We start from the raw sequence: 12,221 nt of genomic DNA, 5'->3' as shown, positions 1-12,221 counted from the left end.
GAGAGAGAGAGAGAGAAGAGCAGGAGACGGAGAGAGAGAGAGGAAGGAGAGGAGAGGAGGAGAGGCGAGAGGAGAGAGAGACTGAGGAGAGAGAGAGAGAGGACGCACGAGCCGCGAGAGAGAGAGAGGAGACCGAGCAACACAGAGGAAGAGTGAGAGAGAGAGAGAGACACTTGAATCGAGGCGAAGTGAGTCCTCATCTAAGATGGCGGCAACAGCATGTTGACGTTTGGGGTGTGTGTGTGTGTGTGTGCAGGTGTGGAGATGGCGAGCTGCGTGCGCTCAGTGGACTGCTCAGCGGGGCTGTGCTGTGCTCGGTACCTGACGGGAAGCGCTGCCAGAGGGTTCCTCAAGGGGGCGACGTCTGCCTGCTGCCCGGAGCCAAGCGGCCCCGGAACCGGCCCCGGAACCTGGGGCGCTGCGACTGCGCCGCCGGACTCGCCTGCAGCGCCGCCGCCGCCGCCAGCAGCAGCAAGGCCCAGGGAGTGTGTGTGCCCCGCCCACAGCAGGGCCAGAGGAAAACACGGCATTCTGGGAGGAGGCAGCCGGCAGCCAGTGAGCAGAGCTGCTGAGGGGGGGCAGGACCCGGGACCGGGACCCAGGACCAGAACCGAACTGGTCTGGCGGGACTGACTTGATTTAAATGAAAGTTAAAGAACCTCGTCTCACGAGAGCAGAGCGAGACAGGAGGACAGACACCAGCTTCATTCGTCACGGCATGATTTATTTCTTTTTCTGACAGGACAACAAAAAGGGATTCTGGGAAAAAACGTTAATGCAAAAGAAACTGACAGAAGGCAAAAGTCAGATGCAGCAACATGATTTCAACAGACTGAAAAAGGGGCGGGGCGATCGGCTCAATCTCCAATGGGAATGTTGAATGTTGGAGGGAGGGGCCTAAAGGGGGCGTGGCTACAGGACGACCAGGAAGACGGCGTGGAGCTCAGAGCTGCCCGCAGTCCGCGATGACGATCTTCTGCGAAGTCTTCCCACTCTGGCTCCCGAAAGACTCGATTGTCTTCACCACGTCCATCCCCTCCACCACGGAGCCGAACACCACGTGCTTCCCGTCCAGCCTGCAGACAAGGAGCAGGGCACAGTGAGCCACAGAACCAGGACCAGGGCACAGCGAGCCCACAAGACCAGGACCAGGGCACAGTGAGCCACAAGACCAGGACCAGGGCACAGTGAGCCCACAAGACCAGGACCAGGGCACAGTGAGCCACAAGACCAGGACCAGGGCACAGTGAGCCACAAGACCAGGACCAGGGCACAGTGAGCCACAAGACCAGGACCAGGGCACAGTGAGCCACAAGACCAGGACCAGGGCACAGTGAGCCACAAGACCAGGACCAGGGCACAGTGAGCCCACAAGACCAGGACCAGGGCACAGTGAGCCACAAGCACAGTGAGCCACAAGACCAGGACCAGGGCACAGTGAGCCCACAAGCACAGTGAGCCACAAGACCAGGACCAGGGCACAGTGAGCCACAAGACCAGGACCAGGGCACAGTGAGCCACAAGCACAGTGAGCCACAAGACCAGGACCAGGGCACAGTGAGCCACAAGACCAGGACCTGGGCACAGTGAGCCCATAAGACCAGGACCAGGGCACAGTGAGCCACAAGACCAGGACCAGGGCACAGTGAGCCCACAAGACCAGGACCAGGGCACAGTGAGCCACAAGACCAGGACCAGGGCACAGTGAGCCACAAGACCAGGACCAGGGCACAGTGAGCCCATAAGACCAGGACCAGGGCACAGTGAGCCACAAGACCAGGACCAGGGCACAGTGAGCCCACAAGACCAGGACCAGGGCACAGTGAGCCCATAAGACCAGGACCAGGGCACAGTGAGCCCATAAGACCAGGACCAGGGCACAGTGAGCCACAAGACCAGAGTGAGTCCAGAGTTAATATTCCAACAGAAACTGTTCTCTCACAGGAAGCACAGAGCGTTCTGTAGCGTGCTAGCCAGGCTAACAGTTAGCAGCGCAGCGTGCTAGCCAGGCTAACAGTTAGCAGCGCAGCGTGCTAGCCAGGCTAACAGTTAGCAGCGCAGCGTGCTAGCCAGGCTAACAGTTAGCAGCGCAGCGTGCCAGCCAGGCTAACAGTTAGCAGCGCAGCGTGCTAGCCAGGCTAACAGTTAGCAGCGCAGCGTGCTAGCCAGGCTAACAGTTAGCAGCGCAGCGTGCTAGCCAGGCTAACAGTTAGCAGCGCAGCGTGCCAGCCAGGCTAACAGTTAGCAGCGCAGCGTGCTAGCCAGGCTAACAGTTAGCAGCGCAGCGTGCTAGCCAGGCTAACAGCAACCCCCCCCCGGCGTACCAGGCTGTCTCGGCGGTGCAGAGGAAGAACTGGGAGCCGTTGGTGTTGGGCCCGGCGTTGGCCATGGACAGGATCCCGGGCCCGGTGTGCTTCAGCTGGAAGTTCTCGTCAGCAAACTTGTTCCCGTAGATGGACTTTCCTCCGGTTCCGTTGTGGTTGGTGAAGTCGCCGCCCTGCAGGTGAAGGACTCATTACAGAACCGTAGACGGAACCCCGGAGACGTTCGGAGCCCCTCCAGCTCAGAAGTTCTGGACATCCTTGGGTCTCAGGTGGAGGTTGGTCGGGACTGAAGACCCGGCTCTGTCCTCACCTGGCACATGAAGCCCGGGATGACGCGGTGGAAGCTGCTTCCTTTGTAGCCGAAGCCCTTCTCCCCGGTGCACAGAGCCCGGAAGTTCTCCGCCGTCTTCGGAACCACGTCGGCACGAAGCTGCAGAACCAAACAACGGAGAGGCCGAGTGGCCTGATCAGTCGGTGTCCAGAACATGAGAACGTCTCCATCCAGAACGTCGCCCGGTGCAGACGTGTGTGTGTGTGTGTGTGTGTGTGTGTGTGTGTGTGTGTGTGTTGGCATCGCTCCCACTGACAGAAGGATTCTACGGAGGTCGTTCTGGGAACGTGTGACGACGACACTAACAGCAGTGAGAGAACGCCAGCTAGCCTCGGGTCGATTCCCACCGGCAGCCCCCGAGCAGGGCGACCACTGACCCTGACATGCATGTTTATGGACCGGGGGAGGGAGCCGACGCACACACGGGGAGAACATGCAAACTCCACAAAGACAGGCCCCGAGTCCGGGCCGGCGCTTCAACCCAGGACCTTCTTGCTGTGAGGCACGAGCGCCAACCACTGCTCCACCGTGCAGCTCTCCACCCAATAGACTCCATTTCTAATGAGATTCTCACACACACACACACACACACACACACAGGTCAGTTCACCAGCAGAGGGCGCCACTTCCTGTATGACGTCACAGCAGAGCACCGCAGTGCGCGCACACTGCAGTAATAAAGCTGGTGGTTCTGTTCATGTTCTGCTGAAATAAACGGTTTAAACCGAGCCTGACTGTGTGTGTGTGTGTGTGTGTGTGTGTGTGTGTGTGTGTGTGTGTGTGTGTGTGTGTGTTTTGGCGGGGGGGGGTAATAAATTACATTGTGGGCATTACGGGCCACACTACCCGGGGTATTTGCTGCACAAGTTGCTTCACTTCATCCTTGGTGTGCGTGTTGCGGTGCGCGTGCGGGTCTCCCCGCCGACGGCCCGGAAACGAGCGGCGCGTCTCGTAATGGAGGAGCGGCTCAAAATGGCTGGAGGAGCGGAGGAGCCCGCCGCCGCGGCCGCCTCGCGCTCCCGGCTTCACCGCCGCGCGGAGCAATCCGCGAACCCGGCCTTCAACCCGCGCGAGCCTGCACGAGCCGCTCCACCGAAGCTTCCCGCGCTTCCCGCGGTCAAACAAAGACACGCGCGGCCCCTCACGGTCCGTTAGCATCAGCCCGTTAGACGGCGTGCCGCAGCGCGCCCGCGCGCCACGGGGCGGATCCGCAGGGCCCCGCTCCGGCTCCGCGGGGTACGGGGTCCCTGCGGGGCCCCGGCCCGGCTCTGCGGGGCACCGGGTCCCTGCGGGGCCCCACGGCCCGCCGGAGCGCAGCCTCGTCTACCAGGCCGTGATTGTCGGACACGTGCACTCAGTCGGCGGGCACGGGAGCGGAGCGCACACCCACTCCACGGAGGCCCCTGGCCCGCGGCCCCCGCACGACCCGCTCACCTCCATCACGATCCGGCCCTGCGGCCGATCTCCGGCCTTCACGTCGAAGAAGACTCGTGGCCGGGACATGTCAGCAGGCTGCGGGGCGAGGAGCGGCTTCCAGCGGGACGCGTCACGAGGATCCGAGAAAAGATGGAGCAGGGGGGATTACTTTTATATAAGACCCCCGGCAGGCGGCGTTCAGCCGCAGCCAGCCAATCGGAGACCCCGACGGCCTCGACTGACCGGTCGCTCAGCCAATCAGAGCGCAGGACGGCAACCGCGGTCATTTCACTGGTCAGTCACTGCCCGAGCGTCTCCAGGGTGCGTTTGATTTGCGCCCGGTACGAGCCGTCGAGGCGTGCTGGTCTCTTTCCAGCTCGTCACCGCCGAACACCGCCCCTCTCCGCGGTCACGACGTCAAAACGGCGCTAGCCTCGGACCCGCCAGTGAGTGCGCGCTCCTGCCGACTGTGTGAAATGTGTGCGCGGCCCCGCGGCCAGGGCGCGGTCTGTGTTGTGCTGCACGAGGAAGACATTCTGGGTGGGGGGGGCGTCTACACTCTACCCGAACCCTCAGTAAGGCACCACGGAGCGGCTAGCCGGGGCTAACAGATTAGCATTTTACACAAAGACACACCAGGGAGCGGCTAGCTGGGGCTAACAGATTAGCATTTTACACAAAGACACACCAGGGAGCGGCTAGCCGGGGCTAACAGATTAGCATTTTACACAAAGACACACCAGGGAGCGGCTAGCCGGGGCTAACAGATTAGCATTTTACACAAAGACACACCAGGGAGCGGCTAGCCGGGGCTAACAGATTAGCATTTTACACAAAGACACACCAGGGAGCGGCTAGCTGGGGCTAACAGATTAGCATTTTACACAAAGACACACCAGGGAGCGGCTAGCTGGGGCTAACAGATTAGCATTTTACACAAAGACACACCAGGGAGCGGCTAGCCGGGGCTAACAGATTAGCATTTTACACAAAGACACACCAGGGAGCGGCTAGCCGGGGCTAACAGATTAGCATTTTACACAAAGACACACCAGGGAGCGGCTAGCCGGGGCTAACAGATTAGCAACTTGAGTCCAGCATTTTAATCAGCTAAAAAGCTCAGAAGTTCTCTTCAAACATCAAAACTTGCTGAGGAAACTATTAAAGGTTCTGCTCCTAAACAAGAGCCAGAAAAATATCAGACTTTGATGTTTCCACTGTTGGGTTTCTCTGTGAAAGTGTCTAGAAAGACCATGTAGTAATTGGCACTTGATAAATAAAGCTGAATTGAAATAAAGTCATCTCTGAACTGAAATGTCTTGCTGTGTTTGAGTCCCAGAGGCCTGGGCGTCCTCCAGCAGAGGCCTGGAGGTCGTTTAAAAGCAGAGTCGACACCCTAAACAGCTCACAAACTCACCAGATTGGGCAGGCTCATCAAGTCTGGTGCAGCATTTCATCAAAAGTAAGAATTAACCCCATCGCTGCCCTATTTAACTCTCTAGCGCAGTGTTCCTCATTCCGGACTGGTTTGAGGACCCCTGCTCTAGCGCCACCTATTTATGCAAAAATACAGAAAAATGGGCACCACATCACACGGGAATGTCTCAGAGACGTGAAACCGCCGCTCACACGCTCGTCTCGGCGAGCTCTATCAATGATCACACAGTCATTTTTGCCTAAAACCAACAGGAAACCAGCAATGTGCCTTTCAAGGTAAATCTTTTTGTGAAATTCACTCCTCACAAAGAAACACTCCTCCTCCTCTGCGTTTGTCATGGAGACGTCAGCGTAGGACCACAGGACAGAGGACACGTTCCCCACAAAACTTATGAACAGCTTTGTAAAAAGTGACACGGTGTGGATTTTATTAGCTGTTGTTTAATTATGAATTCTGAAATCCTGCTTGGCTGGCAGTTATGATGAAGGAGGAGGGCAGAAAAGATCGACTCTTTCACAAACTGAGGCCTTTAATCTAAACTAAAAGTCTGACGGCTCCAAAACCCCTCGCAGACCGAAGGAGAACCCGTCTTCCCATCCGGCTGGATGCTTCTTCCCAACATTTGGACGTTTCAGAGCAGTTTTCTCACAAGGAAAAACATTTTTCATCTGCTGAGTCCCACTCTAGCGCCATCAATCAGTCAATGTATTTCTGTACAGCCCAGCATCACAACAGCAGCTGCCTCAGAGGCTTCAAGATGTTACATTGATTGGTAAAAATTAAAACAGTGAATAAGCATCATGTTAATATGTCAGATTCACAGTAACGAGACAAAACGAAGCAGCCACCGCCTTAGACCCTCACATCCGGCAAGAACAAACTCCAGAAACCCAGTGGGACCTCAGCAGGATTACTACTGCAACAACACATCATCAGTAGGGTAAAACTAACCTGTCTCACGTCGGTCTTTTCCCTCATGTGACCCTCATGTTCTTTCATTCGGTGACTCTAAACGCCGTTTAATCTACAGTCAGAGGTTAGAAGGAGGACGTCTCGGTCCAGAACAGGCCTGCGTCAGCTTTGATGGTTTGTGTCGTTTTGATAGAGAAGGTTGTCACTTCTCCATCCATCACTTTGAAGCTGCGTTTAGGCGGTTTGCACGTTTCATGTGAAACGGCGCCCCCTGCAGGCCTTGGGCGTAATGCAGCTTAGTGAAACACTCGTGCCTGTAGCTCGTGTGCACGGAAGAGAGGAGCTCCTTCCTCACTCGTTTAGTAACACTCTAGTAAGATGTCAGTGTCTTCCCCCTGGTGGAGTCTGTGTGGAGCTGCAGGGCTAGAAGTCAGTCTGTTCTGACTTCCTGGAAGATCCTGCTCAGTTGTTGCTCACTAAGCATCTGGCGGAGTAATGGAGGACAAAACGAAACTTAACTCCATCAGGCCAGCCGGAGCGCGCATTACGTCATTCCTCTCAAATTCTCCCCAAAAAACTGTGGAGCCGGACCGGCACTGTGACTTTCAAGATGACAGTTTAGCCTGTTAGAGGTTCTGGTGATGAATCTGTCAGGGCTCATTGGACACAGCATTAAAAATGTGGAACATATTTATGGTGGAAAATAAGTATTTTTAAGGTTGAAAAACTCCTTAATGCACCTTTAACGTTGCTTTTCTTGCTCCAGTGAAGGCTAATCTAAAGCGACCCGCTCACAGCTCGGACACCCTCCAGGTCTCCTGAGCAGCAGTCCTCCCGCTCCGACGAGGAGGACAAACGGACGGACTGTCCACATGAAGGGAGAGAAGTGACGTCCTCCACTGCACGTCTGGACACAGGGTGGACTTCACGCTGCGTCTGGAGAGTCCCTCATTCCTACTCACCATGAGGAGACGGACGCCACGGAGAGAAACACGGGGCTCCGCCGGCCCAGCGCCAGGGGGACGGCGTCCTCCTTCAGGACGGCCGGTCCTGGCCAGGAGCCAACTGGACAACCCAGACCCCAGGCCCCCCAGAGCCAGCAGTACAGCGGCGCCCCCTGCTGTCAATAAACACTCATTACTTGCTTTCACTGCATTTATTCCCATCAGTCGAAAATAATACAGAAGCAGCAAGAAGATGACAAGTTCAGTTTTTAACCAAAAACAGAAAAAAGAAAAAAAAAAAAAGAACGAAGCTGATGGCGAGACGACGATTCTCAGATCAGACGGTTCAGACTGGGGAGGGGGGGGGCATCGCTGAATGTAGGCGTGGCTACAGGACGACCAGGAAGACGGCGTGGAGCTCAGAGCTGTCCGCATTCCGCGATGATGATCTTCGTCGAAGTCTTCCCACTCCCGCTTCCAAAAGCCTCGACTTTCTTCACCACGTCCATCCCCTCCACCACGGAGCCGAACACCACGTGCTTCCCGTCCAGCCTGCAGACAAGGAGCAGGGCACAGTGAGCCCACAAGACCAGGACCAGGGCACAGTGAGCCACAAGACCAGGACCAGGGCACAGTGAGCCACAAGACCAGGACCAGGACACAGTGAGCCACAAGACCAGGACCAGGGCACAGTGAGCCCACAAGACCAGGACCAGGGCACAGCGAGCCCACAAGACCAGGACCAGGGCACAGCGAGCCCACAAGACCAGGACCAGGGCACAGCGAGCCCACAAGACCAGGACCAGGACCAGGACCAGGGCACAGTGAGGCCACACACACCCGTCTTTCCAGCCGTTCCCATGATTCCTAGAAATAAGCAGAACCTGAACCTGAACCTGGTCCTGGTCCTGGAGGAGTGGTCCTGCTCTCAGGAAGAGCTTCTCCAGGCGCCTGGATAAACCAGTATCTCACAAAAGCCTAACGGAAACTCGTCATTTCCAGTCAGCGGACCAGACGTATGGCGTTGCACCAGGGTTGCCAGGTTGGGGGGACAGTCGTGTCGGCTGTTGTGATTGTTCCTGCTGCCGTTGTTGCTTCTGCTCCGCTTTTTATTAGGAAAATAACCGTTGAGCATCGAGCTGGGTTTACGTTGCGTATGGACCGAAACGGTCAGATTTGGCAACCCTGAATTCTGAGTCTGGCAGCAGGAGCTAAAAACATTCCGGAGACCAGGCTCCGCCTCCGCTCACGAAACATGGAGATGATGCGGAAGTGAAGAAAAGCTGTAATTCCAGGGAAATTCCAGCAGGGGGCGATGGTGCCTTTTTAAAAAGATTGGAACCCATTAAAAAAAAAAAAAAAAAAAAAATGAAAGTTTTCAGAGTGAAAATAAACAAAGCGCCCAGTTTGAGAACGTCCTGCGGTCACTAGCTTCCGGCGCCGTGTCGCTAGCTTCCGGCGCCGTGTCGCTAGCTTCCGGCGCCGTGTCGCTAGCTTCCGGCGCCGTGTCGCTAGCTTCCGGCGCCATGTCGGCTTCATGAGACTCAACTCTCACACATCATCTGCTGGTTTCAGATTAAGAGTTTTCCATAATGGCCCAATCACAGCGCCGTCTGTCCACGTGATGCGGTCATGTGACGGGCTGGACCAGTCACATTACATCTGGTTTCTAATGTTCAGTCTGGAGACGCCCTGCTGGACTCGCTGGAGTCTTCTGGACGGAGTTTGGGGACGCTGTGGGGACGTCGGGACAGGTGTGTCCACTGCATGAACCATCTGCGGCGGAGACGCCGCTTTGATTCTGAGACGCTCTCTCTCTCCATCTCAGTTCAATGGACCCCCCCACCACACCCGGACCCCCCCACCACACCCGGACCCGGACCCCCCCGCCACACCCGGACCCGGACCCCCCCGCCACACCCGGACCCCCCCGCCAGACACTTTGAGAACCCTGCGTGGAGAACGTGTGAGGAACCGGCGTACCAGGCCGTCTTGGCGGTGCAGAGGAAGAACTGGGAGCCGTTGGTGTTGGGCCCGGCGTTGGCCATGGACAGGATCCCGGGCCCGGTGTGCTTCAGCTGGAAGTTCTCGTCAGCAAACTTGTTCCCGTAGATGGACTTCCCTCCGGTTCCGTTGTGGTTGGTGAAGTCGCCGCCCTGCAGGTGGAAGGACTCATTACAGAACAGGGCCGTCCCAGATCCGACCTCCTGACCTCAGTCAGGGCTCCACCTGCAACCCGAGGCTCAAGCCTGAAGAGGCCTACCGGAACCTGGTCTGACCAGCACCCCCCCATGTTCAGCACCACCCGGACTCGACACAGAACCAGAACCAGGACTCACCTGGCACATGAAATTCTTGATGACGCGGTGGAAGCTGCTTCCTTTGTAGCCGAAGCCCTTCTCCCCGGTGCACAGAACCCGGAAGTTCTCCGCCGTCTTTGGAACCACGTCCGAGCGCAGCTGTGGAAACACCGGAGTGACGTCATGAGGTTTACCTGTCCCTTCAGGTGCACAAGCCCCGCGCGTGTACAGACATGAAGCCAGGCCCCGCCCCCCGAGACGCAAAGCGGCGAAACCAGTGTAACCCGCTTTCCGGTGACGCGGGGCCGATCCGGGGGGAGAGAGAGCTGGCCGGGGCCGGGACCCGGGACCCGGGGCCGGACCAGGAGCCGCTCTGGAGCTCCCCGCCGCTGCAGCGCTGCTTCCGGGTTGCGACTCGACTCTTCTTCACCCAGAAATCCCGCCCGTTAGCCGAACCCGCCGCCCGCCGCCCGCCTACCTCCATCACGATGCGGCCGGTGGGCTCGCCGCCGGCGGTGATGTCGAAGTAAACTCTGGGTAAAGCCATCTGCGCAGGCTGGTGCTGGGGCTGGTCCTGGTCCTGGTTCTGGTCCTGGTCCTGGTCCTGGTCCTGGTCGTGCTCGTGGTCCTGGAGAAAGGCGCTAACCCTCCGGGCGGCTTCAGTCAGGAAGTGAGGCTGCTCTTCCGCGGGCTTCCGCCTTATGTCAACGTGGGCGGGGCGGAGCAGCAGCCAGCCAATCACAGAAGAGGAAATGTCTGAGCGGCTGTGATTTCAGCCAATCAACACTCAGATACTTTCCGCTCTGCAGTGACGGCAGATTCAGACACGTTCGAGTCCACCCTCCCGGCGCACGCGCAGTAGAAGTAGTAGAAGTAGTAGAAGTAGTAGTAGACGTAGATGTAGTAGTAGTAGAATTAAAAGTAGTAGAATTAAAAGTAGTAGAAGTAGATGTAGATCGAGATGTAGTCGCTGTCAATGTCCCGTCTTGTCACTTCCTCATTTTGTAAGAAAGATCTTCAAACATGTTCATTCCCAGCTTTTCCCGCAGCTGAGACTCTGCTCTTGCTTTGTCTTGTTAATTTAAATGTCTCTTTGTTGTCGTTTGTTTTTGTTTTCTTAGTTTTTACTGTATTTCACTTTTGCGGCTGTACTTCTACATTCCCTGACTGCAGCCGTTTTAAAGTTCTGTGGAAATAAAGCTGAGCTGAGCTGAGGCTCAGGTCTGGGTTCTGGACCGGCCTGGACCGGCCTGGACCGGCCAGGACCGGCCAGACGCTGTGAGCTGGTCCTCCGGTCCCGGCTGGCCTGGGGGGGCCACACCTTGGTGCGGGGTTTGGGGTTTGGCCCTGGAACCCCAGCAGTCATGGCCTTTGACCTCTCCTGGTATGGGCGGCCCCACTGGTGAAGTTTCCCATGATGCTCAGCACCATGACTCCCTTTGTATGAAACAAACTGTGTGTGTGTGTGTGTGTGTGTGTGTGTGTGTGTGTGTGTGTGTACGTACGACCTTGACTGATGATGGTTTAGCTTTCATGGCTGGTCTGACTGTTCAGCACCAGCTTCACAAATAAGGATGGACTGAGGAAACGGCTCTGCACCCCTCACACCCCCTCTCACACCCCCTCACCCCCGCTCACCCCCTCTCACCCCCTCTCCCCCGCTCACCCTCTCTCACCCCGCTCACCCCTCCTCACCCCCTCTCACACCCCCTCACCCCCGCTCACCCCCTCTCACCCCCTCTCCCCCGCTCACCCCCTCACACCCCGCTCACCCCTCCTCACCCCCTCTCCCCCGCTCACCCCTCCTCACCCCCTCTCACCCTCTCTCACACCCCCTCACCCCCTCTCACACCCCGCTCACCCCCTCTCACACCCCGCTCACCCTCTCTCACACCCCCCTCACCCCTCTCACACCCCGCTCACCCCCTCTCACACCCCGCTCACACCCTGTCACACCCCCCTCACCCCCTCTCACACCCCGCTCACCCCCTCTCACACCCCCCCCCCCCCCCCCCCCCCCCCCCCACACAAAGCAGAGGCGGAGCAGAGCTGCTGTTCTCTGGTCTTTATTGACTGAAGCAGTAACATGAAGAGAGCCTCGGTTCTCTGTTAGGAAAATAAATAAATCATTTTCTTTGTCGCTGCTCGACACAGCAGACATGGAGAACATGGAGAACATGGAGAACATGGAGAACACCGCACACTGCCCCGCTTTGGCACGGAGGGGGGGGGGGGGGTTCTGGGGTCTGAGGAGGGGGGGGGGGTTCTGGGGTCTGGGGTCTGGGGGTGGGGGTTTGGGGGGGGGGGGGTCTGGGGGGTGATCTACAGACGGCGGAGTGTTTGCTCTTCACACAGGAAGCTCCAAGACCAGACAAACCAGACTGCTGAACGTTGCCATGGCGACTGAATACAGACAGCGGTTGCCATAGCGACTGAAAAGCAGAAGAATGCAAAGAAAGAACTGCTAGCTCCCCGCTAGCTTTAACCATTGTAATAAATGAGGAGCGCTAACAATGCTAACGAGACAAAGTCAAGACTTCCTCAACAATTCAGAAA

The 12,221-nt window shown here is 57.3% G+C and overlaps 2 protein-coding genes across 2 annotated transcripts; both read right to left on the bottom strand.

The window, feature by feature from the left end:
* Positions 1–703: 703 nt before the first annotated feature.
* LOC115397806 (peptidyl-prolyl cis-trans isomerase-like) lies at positions 704–4,246 on the bottom strand. The gene is made up of 4 exons (XM_030104269.1): positions 4,090–4,246; positions 2,635–2,754; positions 2,325–2,497; positions 704–1,076 (listed from the first exon to the last, which is right to left on the bottom strand). The coding sequence occupies exons 1-4, from the start codon at positions 4,156–4,158 to the stop codon at positions 944–946; spliced, it is 495 nt and encodes a 164-aa protein (XP_029960129.1). The 5' UTR covers positions 4,159–4,246; the 3' UTR covers positions 704–943.
* A 3,316-nt stretch (positions 4,247–7,562) lies between these two features.
* Positions 7,563–11,031, bottom strand: LOC115398272 (peptidyl-prolyl cis-trans isomerase-like). Its single transcript, XM_030104955.1, has 5 exons — positions 10,922–11,031; positions 10,144–10,363; positions 9,705–9,824; positions 9,349–9,521; positions 7,563–7,917 (listed from the first exon to the last, which is right to left on the bottom strand). The coding sequence occupies exons 1-5, from the start codon at positions 11,029–11,031 to the stop codon at positions 7,785–7,787; spliced, it is 756 nt and encodes a 251-aa protein (XP_029960815.1). The 3' UTR covers positions 7,563–7,784.
* Between the last annotated feature and the right edge of the window lie 1,190 nt (positions 11,032–12,221).

The sequence above is a fragment of the Salarias fasciatus genome, chromosome 12 (assembly GCF_902148845.1).
Source record: "Salarias fasciatus chromosome 12, fSalaFa1.1, whole genome shotgun sequence".
Lineage (NCBI taxonomy): Eukaryota > Metazoa > Chordata > Actinopteri > Blenniiformes > Blenniidae > Salarias > Salarias fasciatus.
Note: the sequence above shows the minus strand (reverse complement) of the source record. Positions and strands in the feature narration are given on the sequence as shown.

Bases quoted from the DNA above. Each gene is read 5' to 3' on its own strand.
- LOC115397806 (XM_030104269.1), bottom strand. From the start codon at position 4,158: ATGTCCCGGCCACGAGTCTTCTTCGACGTGAAGGCCGGAGATCGGCCG. The intron at 2,498-2,634 runs GTGAGGACAGAG...CTTCACCTGCAG, and splicing joins TCCCGGGCTTCATGTGCCAG to GGCGGCGACTTCACCAACCA. The intron at 1,077-2,324 runs GTACGCCGGGGG...CCTTGTCTGCAG, and splicing joins TGCACCGCCGAGACAGCCTG to GCTGGACGGGAAGCACGTGG.
- LOC115398272 (XM_030104955.1), bottom strand. From the start codon at position 11,031: ATGACTGCTGGGGTTCCAGGGCCAAACCCCAAACCCCGCACCAAGGTG. The intron at 9,825-10,143 runs GTAGGCGGGCGG...GTGTTTCCACAG, and splicing joins CCGGCCGCATCGTGATGGAG to CTGCGCTCGGACGTGGTTCC. The intron at 7,918-9,348 runs GTACGCCGGTTC...CCTTGTCTGCAG, and splicing joins TGCACCGCCAAGACGGCCTG to GCTGGACGGGAAGCACGTGG.